The sequence below is a fragment of the Aspergillus fischeri genome, genomic scaffold (assembly GCF_000149645.3).
Source record: "Aspergillus fischeri NRRL 181 1099437636264 genomic scaffold, whole genome shotgun sequence".
In the NCBI taxonomy this organism is placed as follows: domain Eukaryota; kingdom Fungi; phylum Ascomycota; class Eurotiomycetes; order Eurotiales; family Aspergillaceae; genus Aspergillus; species Aspergillus fischeri.
The window spans coordinates 2,689,378-2,706,895 of NW_001509762.1; the positions used below are offsets into that span (position 1 = coordinate 2,689,378).

A 17,518-nucleotide genomic window follows, 5' to 3' on the forward strand; every position below is an offset into this window, starting at 1 on the left:
AGATAATGCGCATCGATAGCAGTTCTATGAGGACGTCCTGCTTCATTTGTGAACAGTGATCATTAGAATAAGTCAAGTGGCGTTAGACATAATTATCATTGAGAAAGCAATAATGTCATGAAAATGCGACGGCAGGTCATCTAGGTTGCTCTCATCTGCTGAGCGCAGCTACGTGGAGTAGATAGTAAGTGGAGCTAGGTTGACGTCGCTGGAAGGCCGGAGCTCCAAGGCGGACGGAGACCCAAAACATCTCCGACTGGTCTATCTATTCAGGCTGCGTGTCTTCAGTTGTTCGCAACCATCCGCAAAATCATCCGATCATGCCAGTCCTGATGAGCAAAATATGAAGCGCCGCGATCTGAAGCAATTCCGCCTACCGAGTATCCACTACTGGCACCATGAGCCTTGATCCGACCTCTTTTCCAAGGTCCAACTCCCCCGCAAGCTCCGACAGCTCCTTTACGCGCTCCCGCTTACGAGGGAAGGAGGGTACGCAAATTCCGATTCAGATACGCAATTGAAGACATACGTGATTATTCGGGACTATGCAGCTCACTTATTTTCGCAAACAGAGCCCTTGAAGAAAGACAAGAATTACCGCCGCTATGCTTCCACTGTCGAAAGAGCTCTGTCGTTGTTTGACACAGCGCTACAGGAATGGGCGGACTATATCTCATTTCTTAGTCGCCTGTTGAAGGTAATTTTATGCCTCATGCGCCTAGAACAAGAGGAAAATTGCTCACCTGGTTCAGGCTCTCCAATCGCATCCCGCAGACTTACCAGTCGTCCCCCACAAGGTGCTTGTAGCCAAACGTCTCTCACAATGCTTGAATCCTTCACTACCGTCAGGCGTACACCAGAAAGCGCTCGAAGTATATACCTATATATTCAATCTGATTAAGGTTCGACTTGACGGGAAAAGAAATTGAGTGTCCATCTGCTAATTCCTCTAATCGGCCAAATAGTCTGAAGGCTTGTCACACGACCTACCCTTGTACCTGCCAGGCATCGCGCCCACCCTTACCTTCGCCTCGCTCACAGTGCGTCCTCTGTTCTTATCCTTGGTAGAAACTCATATTTGCGGTCTCGAGCCATGGGCCATTCGTCCGGCTTTGAAGGCTATAATCTTGGCCCTTTTACCAGGCCTGGAAGAGGAAACCAGTGACGACTTCGATCACACGCTGCGACTCGTTAACAAATTCCGCGATATCGCAGCAACGAAGCTAGAGACGCAGAGATCCGGGGCGGACGCGGAATCAAGCGGTCAATACTTCTGGCAGTGTCTATTCCTGGCATCCATAACCAGCCCTAGCAGACGTTCAGGTGTCTTAGCTTACCTGAACCGATATTTGCCAAAGTTAGGCATTACGGATCGCAGACCGAGTAAGGGTGACGGGAGTAACTTTGAGGACATGCCACATGATATGCGCGTGGCGGTGGACTCCGTTATCATGCCTGAGCCGGGTTTGCTTATTAGGTGTTTTGCGTCCGGTCTGGTGGATGAACAAATCCTCGTGCAGCGAAATTTTCTTGACTTACTTGTGACTCACCTTCCACTCAGCTCGCCTATACTGCAGTCGCGGATCACAGATGACGACCTTCAGAGATTAATGATCGCGGCTGTTGGGGTCGTTGCCCGACGAGACATGAGCCTGAACAGGAGGCTGTGGGCGTGGTTCTTAGGGCCCGAAGCTGCGAGTGATCAGCCAACTTTCGAAGGCGAAGGAACAACCGGATCATACGCTGTTGATGACGAACAGTTATCGCAGTCAGAGTATTTCAGTCAATTTGGTCTAAAACCTCTTGTAAAAAGTCTGCTTCGGTTGAATGAGCAAGACGCAAGAACTCCCTCGGAAAGGGCAAAGCCATTTCGAATCTCACTTTCCTTGATGGACAGATGGGAAGTTGGCGGTCATATTGTTCCTGCAGTTTTCCTACCCCTTATGCGCAACATCCAAGCCTTCGGAAATTCATCCTCCAAGCATCAGTTCGACGAGGTATTTCGCAGCGCCAGTGCCTTCTTCGATGGTGTCGAGAGCGGCGTGATCTTTTCGGAGCTTCTTGGCCTGATCGACTGGAGAGCTGATAATCATTGTAACAAGAAGAGGCAGGCTTTGGACGACTTGCAACTCGCTCAGTTCATTTTGGACAATTTCAATGTCCGTGAAGAGGACATGCTTCTTACCCATGTACCTCTGTTGGTGCTTACTATCCTCGTAAAATTGAGCGAGCTTTCATCATTTACAAAGGATTCCGGAATTGCCCCTGACGAGCTTCTTGAAATATCCAACGGGCTTATGAAAGTTATGAACTCCTTGACAGCGCTACTCACAGAGAGAGCGTTGGCAAGAAAATCTGAACCGGCCAAAGTGATAGCGGACAATTCGATCGTCGACATCAGCGACATTGATATTATGAAAAGAATCCATAACTTCTATGATCAAAGCAGAAGCAGTCTGGATCTTCCACCACTTCCTTTTCTCCCCAGACACTTGGGTGATCTCATAACACGGAAAGCTCACGATCTTGCCGCATCGGCCCTCGAAAATCGCAACGGTGTTATACCTATTCAAGAGATCCTGAGTCTTCTGGTTGCCTTGCTGAAGCGACTTCCCAAATCACTTGTGTTCCATGATAGGCGATTCTATCTGGCTATTTGCAGTCGAATGAAGATTGACCAGGCAGAACAGTCTACACCTTCTTTCTCGACTATCTCTTCCATTGTCTCCGCAGTGACCAGCTTGTATTTCATACAGGCCCCTGGGTACTATATCAGCTACAAGGATGTTGCAGAACTGATACCCACCCTCGTCCGACATCTTTGGCAATTCCTCTCGCCAGCAAGCCCCAAGTTTCATGTAGAGGCGGTCCGCTGTCTCTGGAATCTACACTCGGTTTCTTGGTCCGATCATATTGTCGAGGCGTCCATAACATCTCTCATGGTTGGCTCAGCGCCAGGCTCCCACCATCTGACCTCTGAAGAGCAGGCTGGAAAATATTTCGTTCTCTGGAATCATAGCCACCATGGCTCCTACGAACTCCCTCCAAAACAAGCGCACGATGCGAGAAAGGCCCAAACGGCTTACTATTCGTCAATGCTTGAGCGCCCACTTTTTCTCGTTTTGGATCTTCTGACTCAAGGCCCAAATGAGGCTTCACAGGTAGTTCAGCGATGGCTTCAAGATTTATCATCCATTCAAAAGTGAGTCAGACCCGACGGTGAGGTTTGTACGATTTCTTATTCTTTTAGGGTGTTTCGCATCGTGATCTTGCGACTTGAGAACGTTCTCTTGCGAGAAACACTGTCAGAAAATGAGGGCGACAACGCCGTCATTTCCACTGACGACTATAAAGAGTGTAACTACCTTTTGCGGACAATCTACAATATCCTCTGCTCTCTGTCGCCCAATGGGTGGATGTCTCTTCTTACTCAGACATTGAATCCAGCGGATAAACAAAAGGATGGTGCTTCTGAAGGTAAGCTCTGAGAACCTAGATTTGAGTGCTTGGCTTACCGTCAACGGACTTAGATGGTGCTGAGTTCCAATCTCTCCACTCTATTATTTTCCAGCTATCCTCAAAGGTAATCATTGGGAGAAGGCGAAATGCAGTATCACAGGTGGACTACGAAGAAGTGAAACTTCAACAGACCTCCCTGCTGGTTATAAGACAACTTCTTCAAGGACCCGGAGGTGAAGAGATTGCTGAGTCCGGAATTGACTCCTTCTTGGTTGATCAACTGTCTTCTGTCCTCGACGAAGGAGGTAGCGTCGAATTACAAGGGGCTATAATAGACACCCTACTCTCAGCGTTGAAGGTCCGATTCGCACAAGCATACCTACCACCGCCCCCTCCCAGGCCAAAACATCAGCGTGCACAGTCCCGCGAGCGGCTCACAAGTCCGTCACTTCTTTCCTTCACCAGTGATAAGGCTGATAGAGGTGCTTCGCTTCCTGTTCCACCTCAACCTCCTTCCCACCTTCTAGAGTGTCTTCTCAAAGGCATTAGCTCTAAAAGTTCGAGAGATATCGTGGAGAAGTGGACTCTACTGCTTTGTGAAGTGCTCCCACTATATTCAGGATCCCTCTTCCAGATCCTGCTCATGTTAGTGGAATGCTTCTGTAAGGAGATCCAATTATCATATACGAATCTTCAGCTCTCTTTTAGACAAACCGACGGTTGGCCAGAAGATCGCTCTGAACATGTCACCATTACCCTACTTACTGGACTTGAGACGTGCATAGCGGCAGCTCACGAACGCCTTCTTGTGGAGGAAGCGAACGTACCAGCTGTCAAAAGCCCTGACCACGCCCATGGATTCTTTGGCAACATGGTGTCAGGAGTCTTTGCGACAGATTCAAACCAGGGGCGCTCAACCGCTGCGAACAACAGATTAACGGTATTGTTGTGCTTCCAGGATGCCGTTCGACTGTGCTTTTCCATATGGTCCTGGGGTGCCGTGGAGCGAAATGGGCCACCCCAAGATCCCGAGTCTCTCGCGTCTTTCCAATACACTTCTCTGCGGATGAGAAACAGGTCTCGTCGCATTCTTGAGCATCTTTTCACTGCGGAGGCCCTTGAATGCCTAGAGACGATGGTAGAGATGTGGTCAAGAGCAGACCCTGACACATCACCACTTATTTTTAGTTTGCTGCACACTCTGGACGGATCTCGCCCAAAGATCACCATTCCAGCAATATTCAATGCCATTTATACACGAACCAACCCTGCTGCCCTTGAACCCCACCGTAAATCTGCCTTGACGTCAAGCCTCACTGAATCGGAGCTGGCAGGTTTTCTGGTTACTTATGCCAGGTCTCTGGATGATGATGTACTCGACGAAATCTGGACAGACTGTACAACATTTTTGCGTGACGTCTTGAGCAACCCCTTCCCCCACAGACAGATACTTCCCCGGCTAGTGGAATTCGCTGCTATTCTAGGAGCCAAGATGGAGAATACAACCTTCGGCGAGGATCGACGGATGAGGAAGGAACTAGGGGTATGTCTTACCGCAGCTTTCGCCATGCAGTGCAGTTATTAACTTCAAGCAGGATGTATTGCTTCGTCTGCTCACCGCCATTTTCACAAGCAAACCTCTGGGATTATCTCAGGATTCGAGTATGCTGGGGAGGCCATCCCTGGATTATGACAACTCCGCTGTACCGCACGCTGGCCCTGACGATATGCTCAGTATTCTTGCACTCTCGATGCCGTCTTTCACAGCTCTGTTAGGTGATTCTGATCGCATCGTCTCCGCTGTGTCAGGCATATCCTCTCATGTGATCGGGCCTCTTCTGCGTTCGCGGCTATTCCCTAACAATATCAACGGCAGCATGATGTCTCTCCTGCAACACATTGCGAAGGTTCCAGCTGCTGCAAAAATCTGGAAGAAGGACATAGCCGATGCCTTTAACGACCCACGATTTTTTGGCTTCCAGGTTGAGCTCGTGAGAAGCGGTTGGATGAAGCTACTCAGGCAATGGGTAATTGCCGACAAAGACCGCCTGACAGAGTTGATTTCTCGTCTTCCACCACCGAGCACAGCGGGACTAATGTTCGGTGTTGGAGCATCTGCTGCTCGCTTGGAAGCTGACCGGAAGGCTCAGTTGAATCTGCGGAGGGTATCACTGCTGATATTATCTGCAAATGAAGATTACTTCATTGGAGAACTACCAGAGCTGCTTCAGAAGCTGGAAGATCTCCTTGCAGCAACGAGCTCCTCATCTCCGTCGTCCACCACAAGAGCAGAGATATTCATGGTACTTCGGGCGCTTGCGCTCAAGAGTTCAACTACCACACTTGCGCCATTCTGGCCATTAATCAATACAGAGCTTCAAGAAGCTATTTCTAGCATACCGCTTGGAGCTCAACAAGAAGTTTACAATGCATACTCGCTGTTGCAAGCGTGTAAGCTTCTGGATACACTGCTCGTTCTGGCGCCCGACGATTTTCAGCTTCTCGAGTGGCTTTATGTCACCGACACGATTGATGCTGTTTACCCTCCTGGGCATCTAGAATCAAGGGCACTTGCAGACGAGATATCGCAGACCTTGGGTGTACGTGGGTCGGCGCCACCACGTTCACCGCGCGAAGCTACCGAGTCTGGCGACGGAATGAAGCGACCTCAGCTGACATTGGATTGGATCCGTGAGACGGCAAAGGACGAGCTCATTGATCAGGTACTTCGACCGTTTCTCGACCGACTTAGTATTTATGCTTTCGAAAGCACTTATGGTATGGGCAGTCCGGACTTGAAGAGTTGCCAGGACGACTTATTGGCGGATTTGTTTAACGAGAGCACCATGGCCAATTGATGCGAGTGCTTTGTTGTTCTTGTATTTTTTAGTTGATATCTGTCTGTACGATACCAAACAGCATTGATGTATCATCTGTTGCCCTTTTATTAGATAGAACTGCAACGTATGGTGTAGAGGGTGCCATTCCTAGCATTAGTCCGTGCGTGGAAGCTGTTGCATATTATATCTAATGAATATAGGCAGTTGTTCAGTGCTCATAAAACAGGCAAAAAAAAAAAAAAAAAAAAAAAAAAAAAAAAAAAAAAAAAACCCTCACAAGCACCACTCGAATAATATTACTTGCTCTATACGTTTGGCGACGATGTATTTGCGCCTGCAGCAGTTTGACATCTGAAGCGGTGCAGACAAGAAGTTGCCGGATGCAACCGCATATTGCAGGGCCAAAACAGGCAATACCGCCGCCACGCTCTCATGACACTCAAGCGCCCAACTTCATCTCCTGATTACAATGTGAGAAGATGGTCTTTTCCTTCCCTATTATCGAGTCCAAAAGCATGCTTCTCGCTAACTGTAACCATAGCTCTCCAGGCTCATGATCAAACATGATTGCACGTAAAAACGCGACTTCTCTGTTGCGCTCTGGGGCGCCCAGGTTGGGATCCGTATCCGCCTGCGGCTTCTCGACATCCCGAACCCTTAGGAACGCAGGTACAGCATTGCCTGCGAGAAAGCCTGTGGGTGCATTCCGTGGGGGGTAAGAACTTCAAATTTCTGTATTTGATAGTTTTATTGGGCATATTGGATGTTCTCCTGACGTCTGTTCTAGGTTGTTTGGATTCCTCGCTGGAACTGCTGTTGCCGGTGCTTCGGTCTACTATTACATCTTGGGGGAGTACAGAGTCGCAAATCAAATGCTGAATGAAGATATTCATGTATGTCTTTCTTGATTTTCGTCTATAACGGAATCCTTGAGGATTCTCTCCCTATCCCGTCGTCCCCTGTCCCTCTGGGGCTGCTACGGCGCTATATCAGAGCACCCGAGCGTGTACAGATGGACGCAATGGACTGGACACCTCATTTGATATCTTGCGTCACTTTCGTGCCCATCTATTGTTTGAATCATACTGATCGAGTTCGTTAGGCTCTACAAGCTGCTACAACAAGACTGCAAACTTACGTCACGGAACTGGAGACAAAGATAGACCAGTTGCAAAAGAAGAAATGAAGGCAATTTGTTGGATCATCTTTGATCTCATGACTGTTTTCTTCTTACTCTCGAGTATCATATCTTGTTTTGGATTTCTACCAGCTTGAGCAGTGTATCATGCTTTAGGTGTCGTTTATACGGGCTCCACAAGAATGACATATCTGGAGTCATTTGAGATCCCGGATACTCTATAATGTACCTCTCTATACTTCAATAACACTTCGATCAAAGGACCAAATTCAGAGATCAATCTACCACACAATTGACGAGGCCCATAGACATGCACCCAATCACGTGACTCGATTCCTATTTGGATCCGGTAGTCGGATGATGCAAACACCACAAACACTTATCCATGGCTATTATTAAGAGCATCACAGGAGATCGTTCACACCGGCAGACAACTATCAAGATGGAAGCATATTAGGCCATATCATCCGACGTTTCACATTTCCATCATGTATCGTATTGAAGTCCTCCCCGGCACCTCCGCCCATGTCACGCCCGGATGGACCTATGTCCCTGACCGCGGCTTCGACCCAGCGCAAGCAGCTATCACACCTACCATCGGCAGGAAAAGAGGAATTCGCGATGGTGGTCGTACCGACTTATCTTCGCGCCAGAGCAATGCGATTATTCGCCACTTAGCCGAGCTTGACCGGGAGAATCATCGAGACGTGCATATTCCGATTCCAGCGAAACAGAAGGATGCAGCCGGTAGAGGTATTGCAAGCATTGCGCAGAGATTCTAAAACAACCCGACCATGGCTAACGTGTATTTATTACTGCTAGGGACACGAGGGAAGACAACTTCAAACGTGCGCCGTATCCTACAATCGCAAAAGACCTTCCGAAACTACCTCGATGACGAGGAGGCGGCCCTTGCCCAAGCCGCGCAGTCGACTATACAAAGACCCTCCATCAGCAAGATCACGAAGCCCTCCCGACGAAGTCTAACTCCCGCTGCTACCCCCAAGTTCGACTCCTCGAAAAGGAAGCAATCCACCGTACCACCATCAAGGGCCTCAACGATCCCGCCAGAGACCAGCACAAACGCGACCCCCGACACAGACGAAGACAAGAAACAGCCGGAGCCAGAAACTGAGAACCCGAACCGACTGATCAAATCAGAGTACGACAACGATCCCCTTCTAAGGTCGTACATCCCACCCGCACCCTCGGAGCGCATCATGCAGGCACTCCTCGCCGAACCGCCACTCACATACAACGCGGCTCGTGCTGGTCCGCCCCTAACCGCCAAGGCACCACGGCACTTTTGCTGTATGTGTGGGTATTGGGGCAAGATTCGGTGCAAGAACTGTCATGTTCGGACCTGCGGACTAGCTTGTTACAAGGTTCATGAGGACTCGCGATGCGGAGCTTTCTTTTGAGGTGTCTAGTGCTTGTGCAGATCGGTTTGGCCGGTACGGCTTGACAAAACGTACCGATGTCAAAATCGATGTCAAAATGCCAGCTTCATAGCTGTCAAGGCCCCGAGTCGCGAGGCCTTGTGTGAAAGGCGCAGGAGTCTCATAGCACGGTTTACCGCTGCAGGATAGAGACATCATTATCCATCCCTGCGCTCAGAGTTCATCACGATGCTTGACTCTTTACCGTCCCCCGATGATACAAATCGGTTGGCGCGTCTCCGTCGTGATCGATGCAATGCCTCATCACAGATCCAATCCCAGACGTATTAAACGGATCGGGCAGCCTACCATCGCAGCTGGTGGAGGGTTCGTCTGCACGCAGCAGCAGCAGCAGCCATCGCCAATGTGACTCGCATCGCCAGGAACTTCCAGTAGTCCATAATACTACAAGTGGACAATCATGGTTCTCAAAGTCTCACATAGACAGTTTTAATGATCGATGTCTATGTACATAACATCAATCCAGAGGAATTTCAATATCCAAGAATCAACACTTCATCTTAATACCAGCGCGTAACTCCTCTTCCCGAATCTCGAACATAACCTGTACTCCCACAAACAGTGCGCCACAAGCGGCAACAAGGAAGCCAATACCCGAGTAAGACCCAAGAATCTCCGTTAAGAGACCCTTGAGCCCATCCAGTCCCAAGGCAAATCCAACAAGGTTGGCAATCATCATCATAAGGACATTGCCAACAGCGCCGACACCGCAGAGAACGCGGTATGTGGTTGGGCGCGAGCGCCACTTGCGCGCGGGAAACAGCAGAGTTGCGATCGTCTCGGGCAGGAAAAAGAGGGTGATGAGCCAGCCCCACATGAGGAGACGAAGGTTAATGTCATGCCACAGAGCGACGAACGTGAATACAACCAGGAAATTGAAGATCTGACGCGCTTTGGAGAGCAGGCCTGGCGACGATTTGTTCGCACCTCCCGAGCGTGCTCCTCCGCCCAGGGGTATGTAGAGATAGCGGACGATCCAGCGGTTAAAGGATCGGTGCCAGCCGCGCCAGAAGGCAAAGACAGAGTAATTGTTCGACACGCAGCGGACCATATTCTCAGGGGGATCGATGCCGTCGACTAAGGCCCAGAGGCGGAAGAACCGCCAGGGAATGAGGAGCTTGAGCCAAATCATATGTAGATTGAAGAATGCGAGCATGCTAAGTTGTCCGGTTGAATACAGGGACCAATCGGGCGATGCCTGGGAAATAGCCAACGCGTATATATAGTGAAGGATCAATTCCATGCTGAGCAACGTCAAGAAGAATCGGACGCCGTATAGAAGAGTACGAGTCTTTGTGAGGGATGGTGGTGGATATCTCTGCTGAGCGATATAGTCGTTGAATGTCAGGATTGGACCGGTCAAGTACAGAGGCGAGTAAAGGGCATAGGCGACGTAGTTGCGAGCATTGAACGCAGACTGTTCTGGCGGGATGCTCACACGGTCACGCTCCGACAGCGCTGCTGGATCGAGCTGTTTCTTCTTATGGCTGTCAGTTATCATTCGCAAGAGTCTGTGATCTCAGAGCATACTTCAATTGCGCTCGCCGCTGGATAATCCAGGCTCCAGTAATAATCCATATTGAAACTGATCAACCGGAGGACCGTCAGGTTGAAGAGGATCTCCCAGCGGGGAATTAAGCCTCCAAAGCCATCGATGTATTTGGCCCATTGCACCAAGGAAGGTTCTCCTTCACCACCTGCTGCGAAGAAAGTGGCCACGCGCTCAAGCGGGTATCCGGCACAAAGCTCGTTGGAGAATAAAGCGGAGATGTTGAATATCCAAGTAGCCGCGGGGATATATTTCCTAGGGAGAGACTTGGCAATCTTGTAGTTCAAGTACAGGATCACGAGGACCTTGATAGCCGACACACCATGGAGCGCAGTTATGAACACGAGAGCAAAGTAATAATCGAATCGCACCCGTCGATCCAGTCGAGCGTCTCCAGTAGTCGCCGCATCGGCACTTCGAGAAACAGAGCTGGCATCGGACCGCAGTAGATAGCGCTCATAGACCCGACGAAGCAATGGATGAGCGACGAGAAGGCTGAGAAGGTAGGGAATGTTATCACGAAAGTTTGAGAATTGGGCATCGGAGTTGTCCTATTCAATGTGGCAATCAGCATCATGGAAAACAGCAGATATGCAGCCAATACTCACCACCTTACGGCCAGGTATCCAGCCTGGTGATAGCAAATGTTCATAAGCAGAATAACCGGGATGACTCTCTAGAGCAACTGATCAGCACGGGTCTCCAAGCTCCCCGCGGACTCGCAACCACACGCCGTACCTTTCGAAGCATCAATAACAGTCTTGAACATCATAGGTACCACGGTTAAGAAGACAAAATAGTAAACAAAAAATTCAGGCGTTCGCCAGTTGGGAGGCGAAGCGCCATTGGCGATGGCATTTGCGCGAGCATCTTTCGCAGACGGGGGTCGCGTGTCAGCAGCGGCCTTTAACGAGGTGGTCGCAGACGAAGTGAAACGAGTGTCGAGGGTATCAAGAGAGTAGAGTCTCCGGAACCAGAAAAGGATTGAAGTCATTTCAACAGAAGCATCGCGTGCCCGGGCCCATGGACAAAGCTGCGGAGAGAAGAGGACGATGGGTTGCGGAGAGCAGTACGGAGGACTCCGTAGATAGGGGCGGAGTAGACCATAGATTACCTAGGCTCCTAGGTACAGTAGTCAAGAATCACGAGCTTGGGTTGACTATAATTATACCAGGGCATCTACTACATAACAACCTACAGTTTGGAAATGTCATACGCCTCTTAAAGCTTAGTTTTCAATAACCACTGCAATTGCAAGCCAGACCTTCAGCCTTCTATCTGCGATCTTGAAGATCCCATTCCTAGTGATGAGTCAGGTACTTGTCAAAATCTAGATTATCATTGGTCCATATGAGTGCCTGACCCCAAAAGGCACTAGTGCTTGAGCTAGCCTAAAGTGGAACAGGATTGCTAAATTTGGAGGTCTACAGCAGCTTTGACGCCTTGCAGCCTGAGGCATGAACGTAGCTAAAGCCCCACTTGATCGTCAGAATGAACGTCGACCGATAACTGCATAGGTATGGAGTATGATCAGACAAACACTCCAAAGATATCACAACAGGAAAATCCTGAACCGCAGAATAAGAACCGGAGCGTTTGTCAACATGGCATCGCGGCGAGTATTTCTACCCCGATCCTTTCCAACCCCCCAGTCGCGTTTCATCTTTTCCTATCCTGATACGTCATGGAATTCATGACACGTGACTGACATGTATCAGACTGCATTCAGAGTCCACGGCACTGTACAAGGCAAGTACTTCATTGCTACTCTTTGAAGTCTTGCTAGCGTAGTTCGCGCTTTGCTATTTTGTTACATCGAATGGTTACTAACTCGATCAACGTCTCCAGGTGTCGGATTCCGGTAGGATGATGGATTCTGCATGAGACATTCAGCATAGACATGTTTCTAACTCCTATATTCTGACACTAGTGACTTCACTCAGAAGCGCGCAGTTGAATACGGGTTGAAAGGTTGGGTGAAGAACACTACTTGTGGAAGAGTTCGTCCCAACCCCCTGAGTTACCTACATATCAGCAGATGCTAAGAATGGCAACAGGTTGAAGGAGAAGTCCAAGGTAATGAGGAGACACTCCAGAAGTTCTTCAAAGACATCGACAAGGGACCACGTCTCGCACACGTAGTCAAGGTCGAGAAAAGGGATCTCAGCCCTGAAGAAGGGGAAGATCACTTCGCTGTCAGACGAACTTCCGATTCGGTCTTCGAAGCTGCTAAATGATTGGGCTCAATGTCTTGTTGACCAGAGATTTCAGTCTTCGTCTTGCAATCAAATGAAATTCTCTGCGATGAGCTGCTGAGTCAGTGCGAGCGTATTTAAACTCCACCGAGTAATGACTGTGAGAACATTAGAGAGGTATAAGTGGATGTAACGGTCGATCTAGTCATGCTCTTGTAGGTCGGCATGGCGAGAATACTTCGGCCAACGGCATTCGCTCCAGCTCAAATTCATAGACGGCATTTTGCGGTTCGGCTAGCTGGCGTCCACAACAACCTTGACCAATGCATATGCAGCGCCTTAAGTGACGCAATGGGTCACCGAGAATATCTAGCAGCAACTAAACAGGCTCGGAAAACCGACCACCGAACGCCGTTCAAACTTGCATCCCGATTTTTCAGCTCACTGTAGGGAGGGCTGAGTCATTCGCCGTCTGGCAATCCCGGCTTCTTCCGAGGTCACATGGCCGGCTCCGGTATCTTACAAAGAGATGATATTGTATCCAGATGACAGATACGAGATTATGCCAGTATCAGCTTCACAAGTTCTTTGCCCATAGGGATAATGGGAAGCATGTACAATTTGCTTCTACTTCGTCTAGGGTCTGCTGCTGATGAAGTGGATCCTTGGTATTGTTTGGAGCCCAATTTTCCGTCCTGATCATGTTGTTATCGTTGGTATCAATGGGTGGCTTCTCTGTAACTTCGACGTTCATTCTAGGTTCTATCAAAACTGGAATCAGCCCGCTGGTTCCTCAGGCCCCCCAGGCCCCCCATATCAGTTTCCACCATCCATACCAATACGAATTGCGCTCATCTAAGCCTCCTTGGATCTGGTGCGCCCTACCAGTTAATGTGCGCAATGATGACTGCTGTAGAGATTTTCTTTGGTAAAAAATTTTCTTGTTTCATTTCAGATGAGTGCCCACTGTTTTTGTTTGGTTCCGCGTGGCTTCCGGTTTTTGCCATAGATATGACTTTGCAAAATATTTGGACGGTTGCGTATATAAGGACGTGACTGTAGAGACCATAAGCTGTAGTCATTATTCACATATCCAAACCGTCAAACAATACAAAGATTTCATCATATCTATTCTCTTCAGACATCTTTACTTTACCGTCTGACAAGTGATAACCGCCTATCCATATGAATTCGATAACAGCAACCATGCCCTTACGGGCTACTGCATTTCCCAAACCATATCTCCGGTTTACTATCCGGACCTACGCAAGCGCAGTGGCTGCACCACGATGCAGTCGCCCCCTGCTAGCAAGCAGCAACCACTTCCAGTCAATCACAAAGCGGCCCATCTCGTCAACACCGCAGGCACAAATCAAAGACTACTTTCCTCCGCCGAAGGCTCCTCACATCAAGGAGGTTGAGACGGCCTGGGTTCATCCTATGTATGTATCCTTTGATTGATATCTACTTTCGACGCGCTTCCGTGCTAACAGCTATAAGTTACACCGAAGACCAGATGCGCGCTGTTCAGATAGGCCACCGAGAAGCCAAGAATTGGTCCGACTGGGTGGCGCTCGGGACAGTCCGAGTGCTCAGATGGGGCATGGACTTGGTGACCGGGTATCGACACCCCAAGCCGGGCCAGGAACACGACGCCAAATTCAAAATGACCGAGCAGAAGTGGCTTACTCGATTTGTTTTCCTCGAGAGCGTGGCTGGCGTGCCAGGCATGGTTGGAGGCATGCTGAGGCATCTGCGGAGCTTGAGACGAATGAAGAGGGACAACGGATGGTGAGTTCCCGTTTTGGTAATCGAGCTTTCCGCAGTTCATGTTGTTGCTAACAATAACCAGGATTGAAACTCTTCTTGAAGAGGCATACAATGAGCGCATGCATTTGCTTACCTTCCTTAAGCTTGCCGAGCCAGGATGGTTCATGCGGCTCATGGTTCTCGGAGCCCAGGGCGTCTTCTTCAATGGGTTCTTCCTTTCATACCTGATTTCCCCACGCACCTGCCACCGGTTCGTCGGCTACCTTGAAGAAGAAGCCGTCATCACCTACACTCGGGCCATCAAAGATATTGAGGCAGGAAAGCTGCCCGATTGGGAGGAGTTGGATGCTCCCGAGATCGCCGTCCAGTACTGGAATATGCCCGAGGGGCAGCGCAAGATGAAAGACTTGTTGCTGTACGTGCGGGCTGACGAGGCAAAGCACCGCGAGGTCAACCATACACTGGGAAACCTTCAACACAATGTGGATCCGAACCCGTACGCAGCCAAGTACAAGGACCCCTCCAAGCCTCATCCGACGAAGGGAATTGAGAATTTGAAGGCGACCGGATGGGAGAGAGAAGAGGTAATTTGATTCCTTCGTGTCTGTTTTCAGCATTTGGAGCCTGCATGTGATAGATGGCCTGTCTTTTTCAATTGCTTCATTTGTTACCGAGTCTCAGGGGGGTTCGTCCATTCTATTGGTCTGATCAGTAGCTTCCCTTTTTTTGGTTTATCGGAGTATGGAGTTCAGTGATACCTAGGCTACATTCTAGCGCTTCTCCTCTCTCAACAATGTCTGAATATCATAGTGTCGTGACTCGTGACAATCTTCTCCTCGATCCTTCTAGAATCAATACACTTACCTAGGGTGCATGTGCCTTACCATTACGCCGAACCTCTGGACCGGACGGAAAACTGTCGAATGCGGGGCACAGGTACGGGGCGACACTAGACCTGTTTTGGCAAAGTACCAACAAAGGCACAAGGGTAGGCGGGTGTGCCTGAGAGGATAAGACCAACAGCGATCGAAGTGAGACACAAGATAACGGACAGAAACCATCGAGAACAAGCAGAGACACAATGAAAGTTCCTGATTGTGAGTACTCTGTAGTATGCCAGTAATCAAAAGACATGAAGTTGGGAGTTGCTATAAATACGTCGAATCGCCATGATAGTCGACGTGTTGGCTCTCGGACTATTCGACCCGCTCGCCCCTTTAGTGGAAAAAAGCCCCTTTTGAACCTCGAACAAATTATTGAGGTCGATCCGTCACCACGACCGGCACACACTGACCAAGCAATAATAATCTGGCCAACGGCCGATATTAACGTCTGATCTTCAAAAAAAAATACGGGACCATTACCGCTTTGATAACAATCTATCCTCTCCACGTCGTGTGAGATATCGCCTTATCGAACTGAGTCCGATCTGTTTCTATATCGATTCCTTCGACCCGAGGGAAGAAATCGGCCATCCAGAGTTACAATATCGAGGAAATATGGACGAGACTATTGATTCAGAATCCGTCCTCGCTCCCGTGAGGGCCTTGTCGCCTTCCCCTTCCATCCCAGCAACGCCTGCGATCTCCTCGTGTCCATCCCCTGACCGTACCTTCTCCACCATTTCGTCCCTCTCAACCTCGTCCGCCACATCCGCCGATGCCAGGTCATCAATTTCGGCCTCTTCGAAACGACATGGGTACATCCGGCCACAGGGAGCCGAATTCGCCGAGTCGGCTAAGAATCGCGAGAGTGTGATGAGTCTGGGGAGCATTGCCCACCTGCAGTACTATTTCGCGAGAACCGGTCTGCTGGACGGAAAGGGTGGGCATGCGCGCGAGTGGAAGAAGAAGAAAAAGCCCGAGGAGGAGCCTCGGCTACTGTTGACACCTAATGCTCGGTTCATCGATGATTTGACGGAGAGCCCGACGGAGGAATATGGTTCGGATATTGGTGAGGAGGATCCGGAAGACGAGATGATGCTCCCGCCGACGGTGAGCACGTACAGCGTGAAGACGCATCATATTCCGCCACCGCCGGATGTGCCGGCGCTGCGGAGGGATTTGCTAAATGCGGTCGACAAGGCTGAGAAGAACATCAAGGACCTGGACTCGCAGAAGGAGCCTCCGCCGGAGATGGTGCCGCCGCGGATCAGTGTATCTCGAGAAGATACGGGAGTGATTTCGCGGCCAGGCACGGGCAATGGTCCGCCAGGATGGCATGAGATTCAAGGCATGCGCATTCTGGATGCGGTTACTCTTGCCATCCGAGCGGCCAAGGTTTACTATACGGCGCATGAGCGCCCCGAACGGTTGGCTTCAATCAAGCCCGAGCGGGAAATCCGGCAGGAATTGTTTCATGTTCTGGAGGTGCTGAAGCGATGGGCCGCTCGCAATTTTGCGGGGGGCCTTCGCGAGGACGAGCGGTCGTCGATGATGGATTGGGTGTCAAATGTACGTCAGATGCTCGCCAGAGAGGAGAGCCTGGAGGCTTTGGAAGCGAAAGAGCGCGAAGGATGGGACTGGGCGAAGGGCGACTGGAACGGGCGAGAACGGGAGCGCGAGGAATCGTTCCTGCGCAGCTTGCTAGACTCCGATACACCCTTGCCAACGTGGACGTCCACCGATGACGGGACATTGCCGACACCGATCCTTGAACGACTGCGGGACGGCCGAGACCTCGTCCGCATCCATAACCAGGCGGTCAAGAAATCCAAGCGACCATTCGGCGAGATCAAGTCGTACCATCAAGACGTTGCCAAGCCATATCGACGTGCAGATAATCTTCGCTTCTGGCTGAAGGCGGCAGAGATCCGATGGGAGACGAAGCTGGAAATGGACGTGATGGGCGTTGTCAACGGCACCAGCGACGAGGCCTGGAGGCAATTCGACAAGGCTCTTTTGTCATGGTGCCAGGCAGTCCGGGAAGAATTGATACGAGACTGGCGCGAGCCACAGACGGCACCGGTCGCTGCATGTACCCCGACTGCTGACAGTCAGGGAGGTGGCGATCTTGCATGACATTACAGATACTGGCAGTACAGACTGCAGATTACATATACCGGCGCAGTGTTCCTGAACTTCCTAGGTTGAAAGGGAGGGGCAAGG

At 50.1% G+C, this 17,518-nt stretch overlaps 5 protein-coding genes across 5 annotated transcripts, besides 2 other annotated features; 4 read left to right on the forward strand and 1 right to left on the reverse strand.

Moving 5' to 3' along the window:
• Positions 1-398: 398 nt before the first annotated feature.
• On the forward strand, positions 399-6,317 carry NFIA_081740 (cellular morphogenesis regulator DopA; the record flags this gene model as incomplete). Its single annotated transcript, XM_001260124.1, has 7 exons — positions 399-489; positions 573-697; positions 753-902; positions 966-3,202; positions 3,251-3,477; positions 3,531-5,002; positions 5,055-6,317. 7 exons carry the CDS (start codon positions 399-401, stop codon positions 6,315-6,317), a joined length of 5,565 nt encoding a protein of 1,854 aa, XP_001260125.1.
• A 210-nt stretch (positions 6,318-6,527) lies between these two features.
• Positions 6,528-6,568: a microsatellite.
• Positions 6,528-6,569: a microsatellite.
• Positions 6,570-7,925: 1,356 nt separating this feature from the next.
• Positions 7,926-8,858, forward strand: NFIA_081750 (putative HIT finger domain protein; the record flags this gene model as incomplete). The annotated part of the gene is made up of 2 exons (XM_001260125.1): positions 7,926-8,190; positions 8,260-8,858. The coding sequence occupies 2 exons, from the start codon at positions 7,926-7,928 to the stop codon at positions 8,856-8,858; spliced, it is 864 nt and encodes a 287-aa protein (XP_001260126.1).
• A 526-nt stretch (positions 8,859-9,384) lies between these two features.
• On the reverse strand, positions 9,385-11,440 carry NFIA_081760 (putative glycerol:H+ symporter (Gup1); the record flags this gene model as incomplete). The annotated part of the gene is made up of 4 exons (XM_001260126.1): positions 9,385-10,377; positions 10,428-10,997; positions 11,055-11,122; positions 11,185-11,440. The coding sequence occupies 4 exons, from the start codon at positions 11,438-11,440 to the stop codon at positions 9,385-9,387; spliced, it is 1,887 nt and encodes a 628-aa protein (XP_001260127.1).
• Positions 11,441-13,847: 2,407 nt separating this feature from the next.
• Positions 13,848-15,004, forward strand: NFIA_081770 (alternative oxidase; the record flags this gene model as incomplete). The annotated part of the gene is made up of 3 exons (XM_001260127.1): positions 13,848-14,083; positions 14,142-14,432; positions 14,494-15,004. The coding sequence occupies 3 exons, from the start codon at positions 13,848-13,850 to the stop codon at positions 15,002-15,004; spliced, it is 1,038 nt and encodes a 345-aa protein (XP_001260128.1).
• Positions 15,005-15,910: 906 nt separating this feature from the next.
• On the forward strand, positions 15,911-17,431 carry NFIA_081780 (uncharacterized protein; the record flags this gene model as incomplete). The annotated part of the gene is made up of 1 exon (XM_001260128.1): positions 15,911-17,431. The coding sequence occupies one exon, from the start codon at positions 15,911-15,913 to the stop codon at positions 17,429-17,431; it is 1,521 nt and encodes a 506-aa protein (XP_001260129.1).
• Between the last annotated feature and the right edge of the window lie 87 nt (positions 17,432-17,518).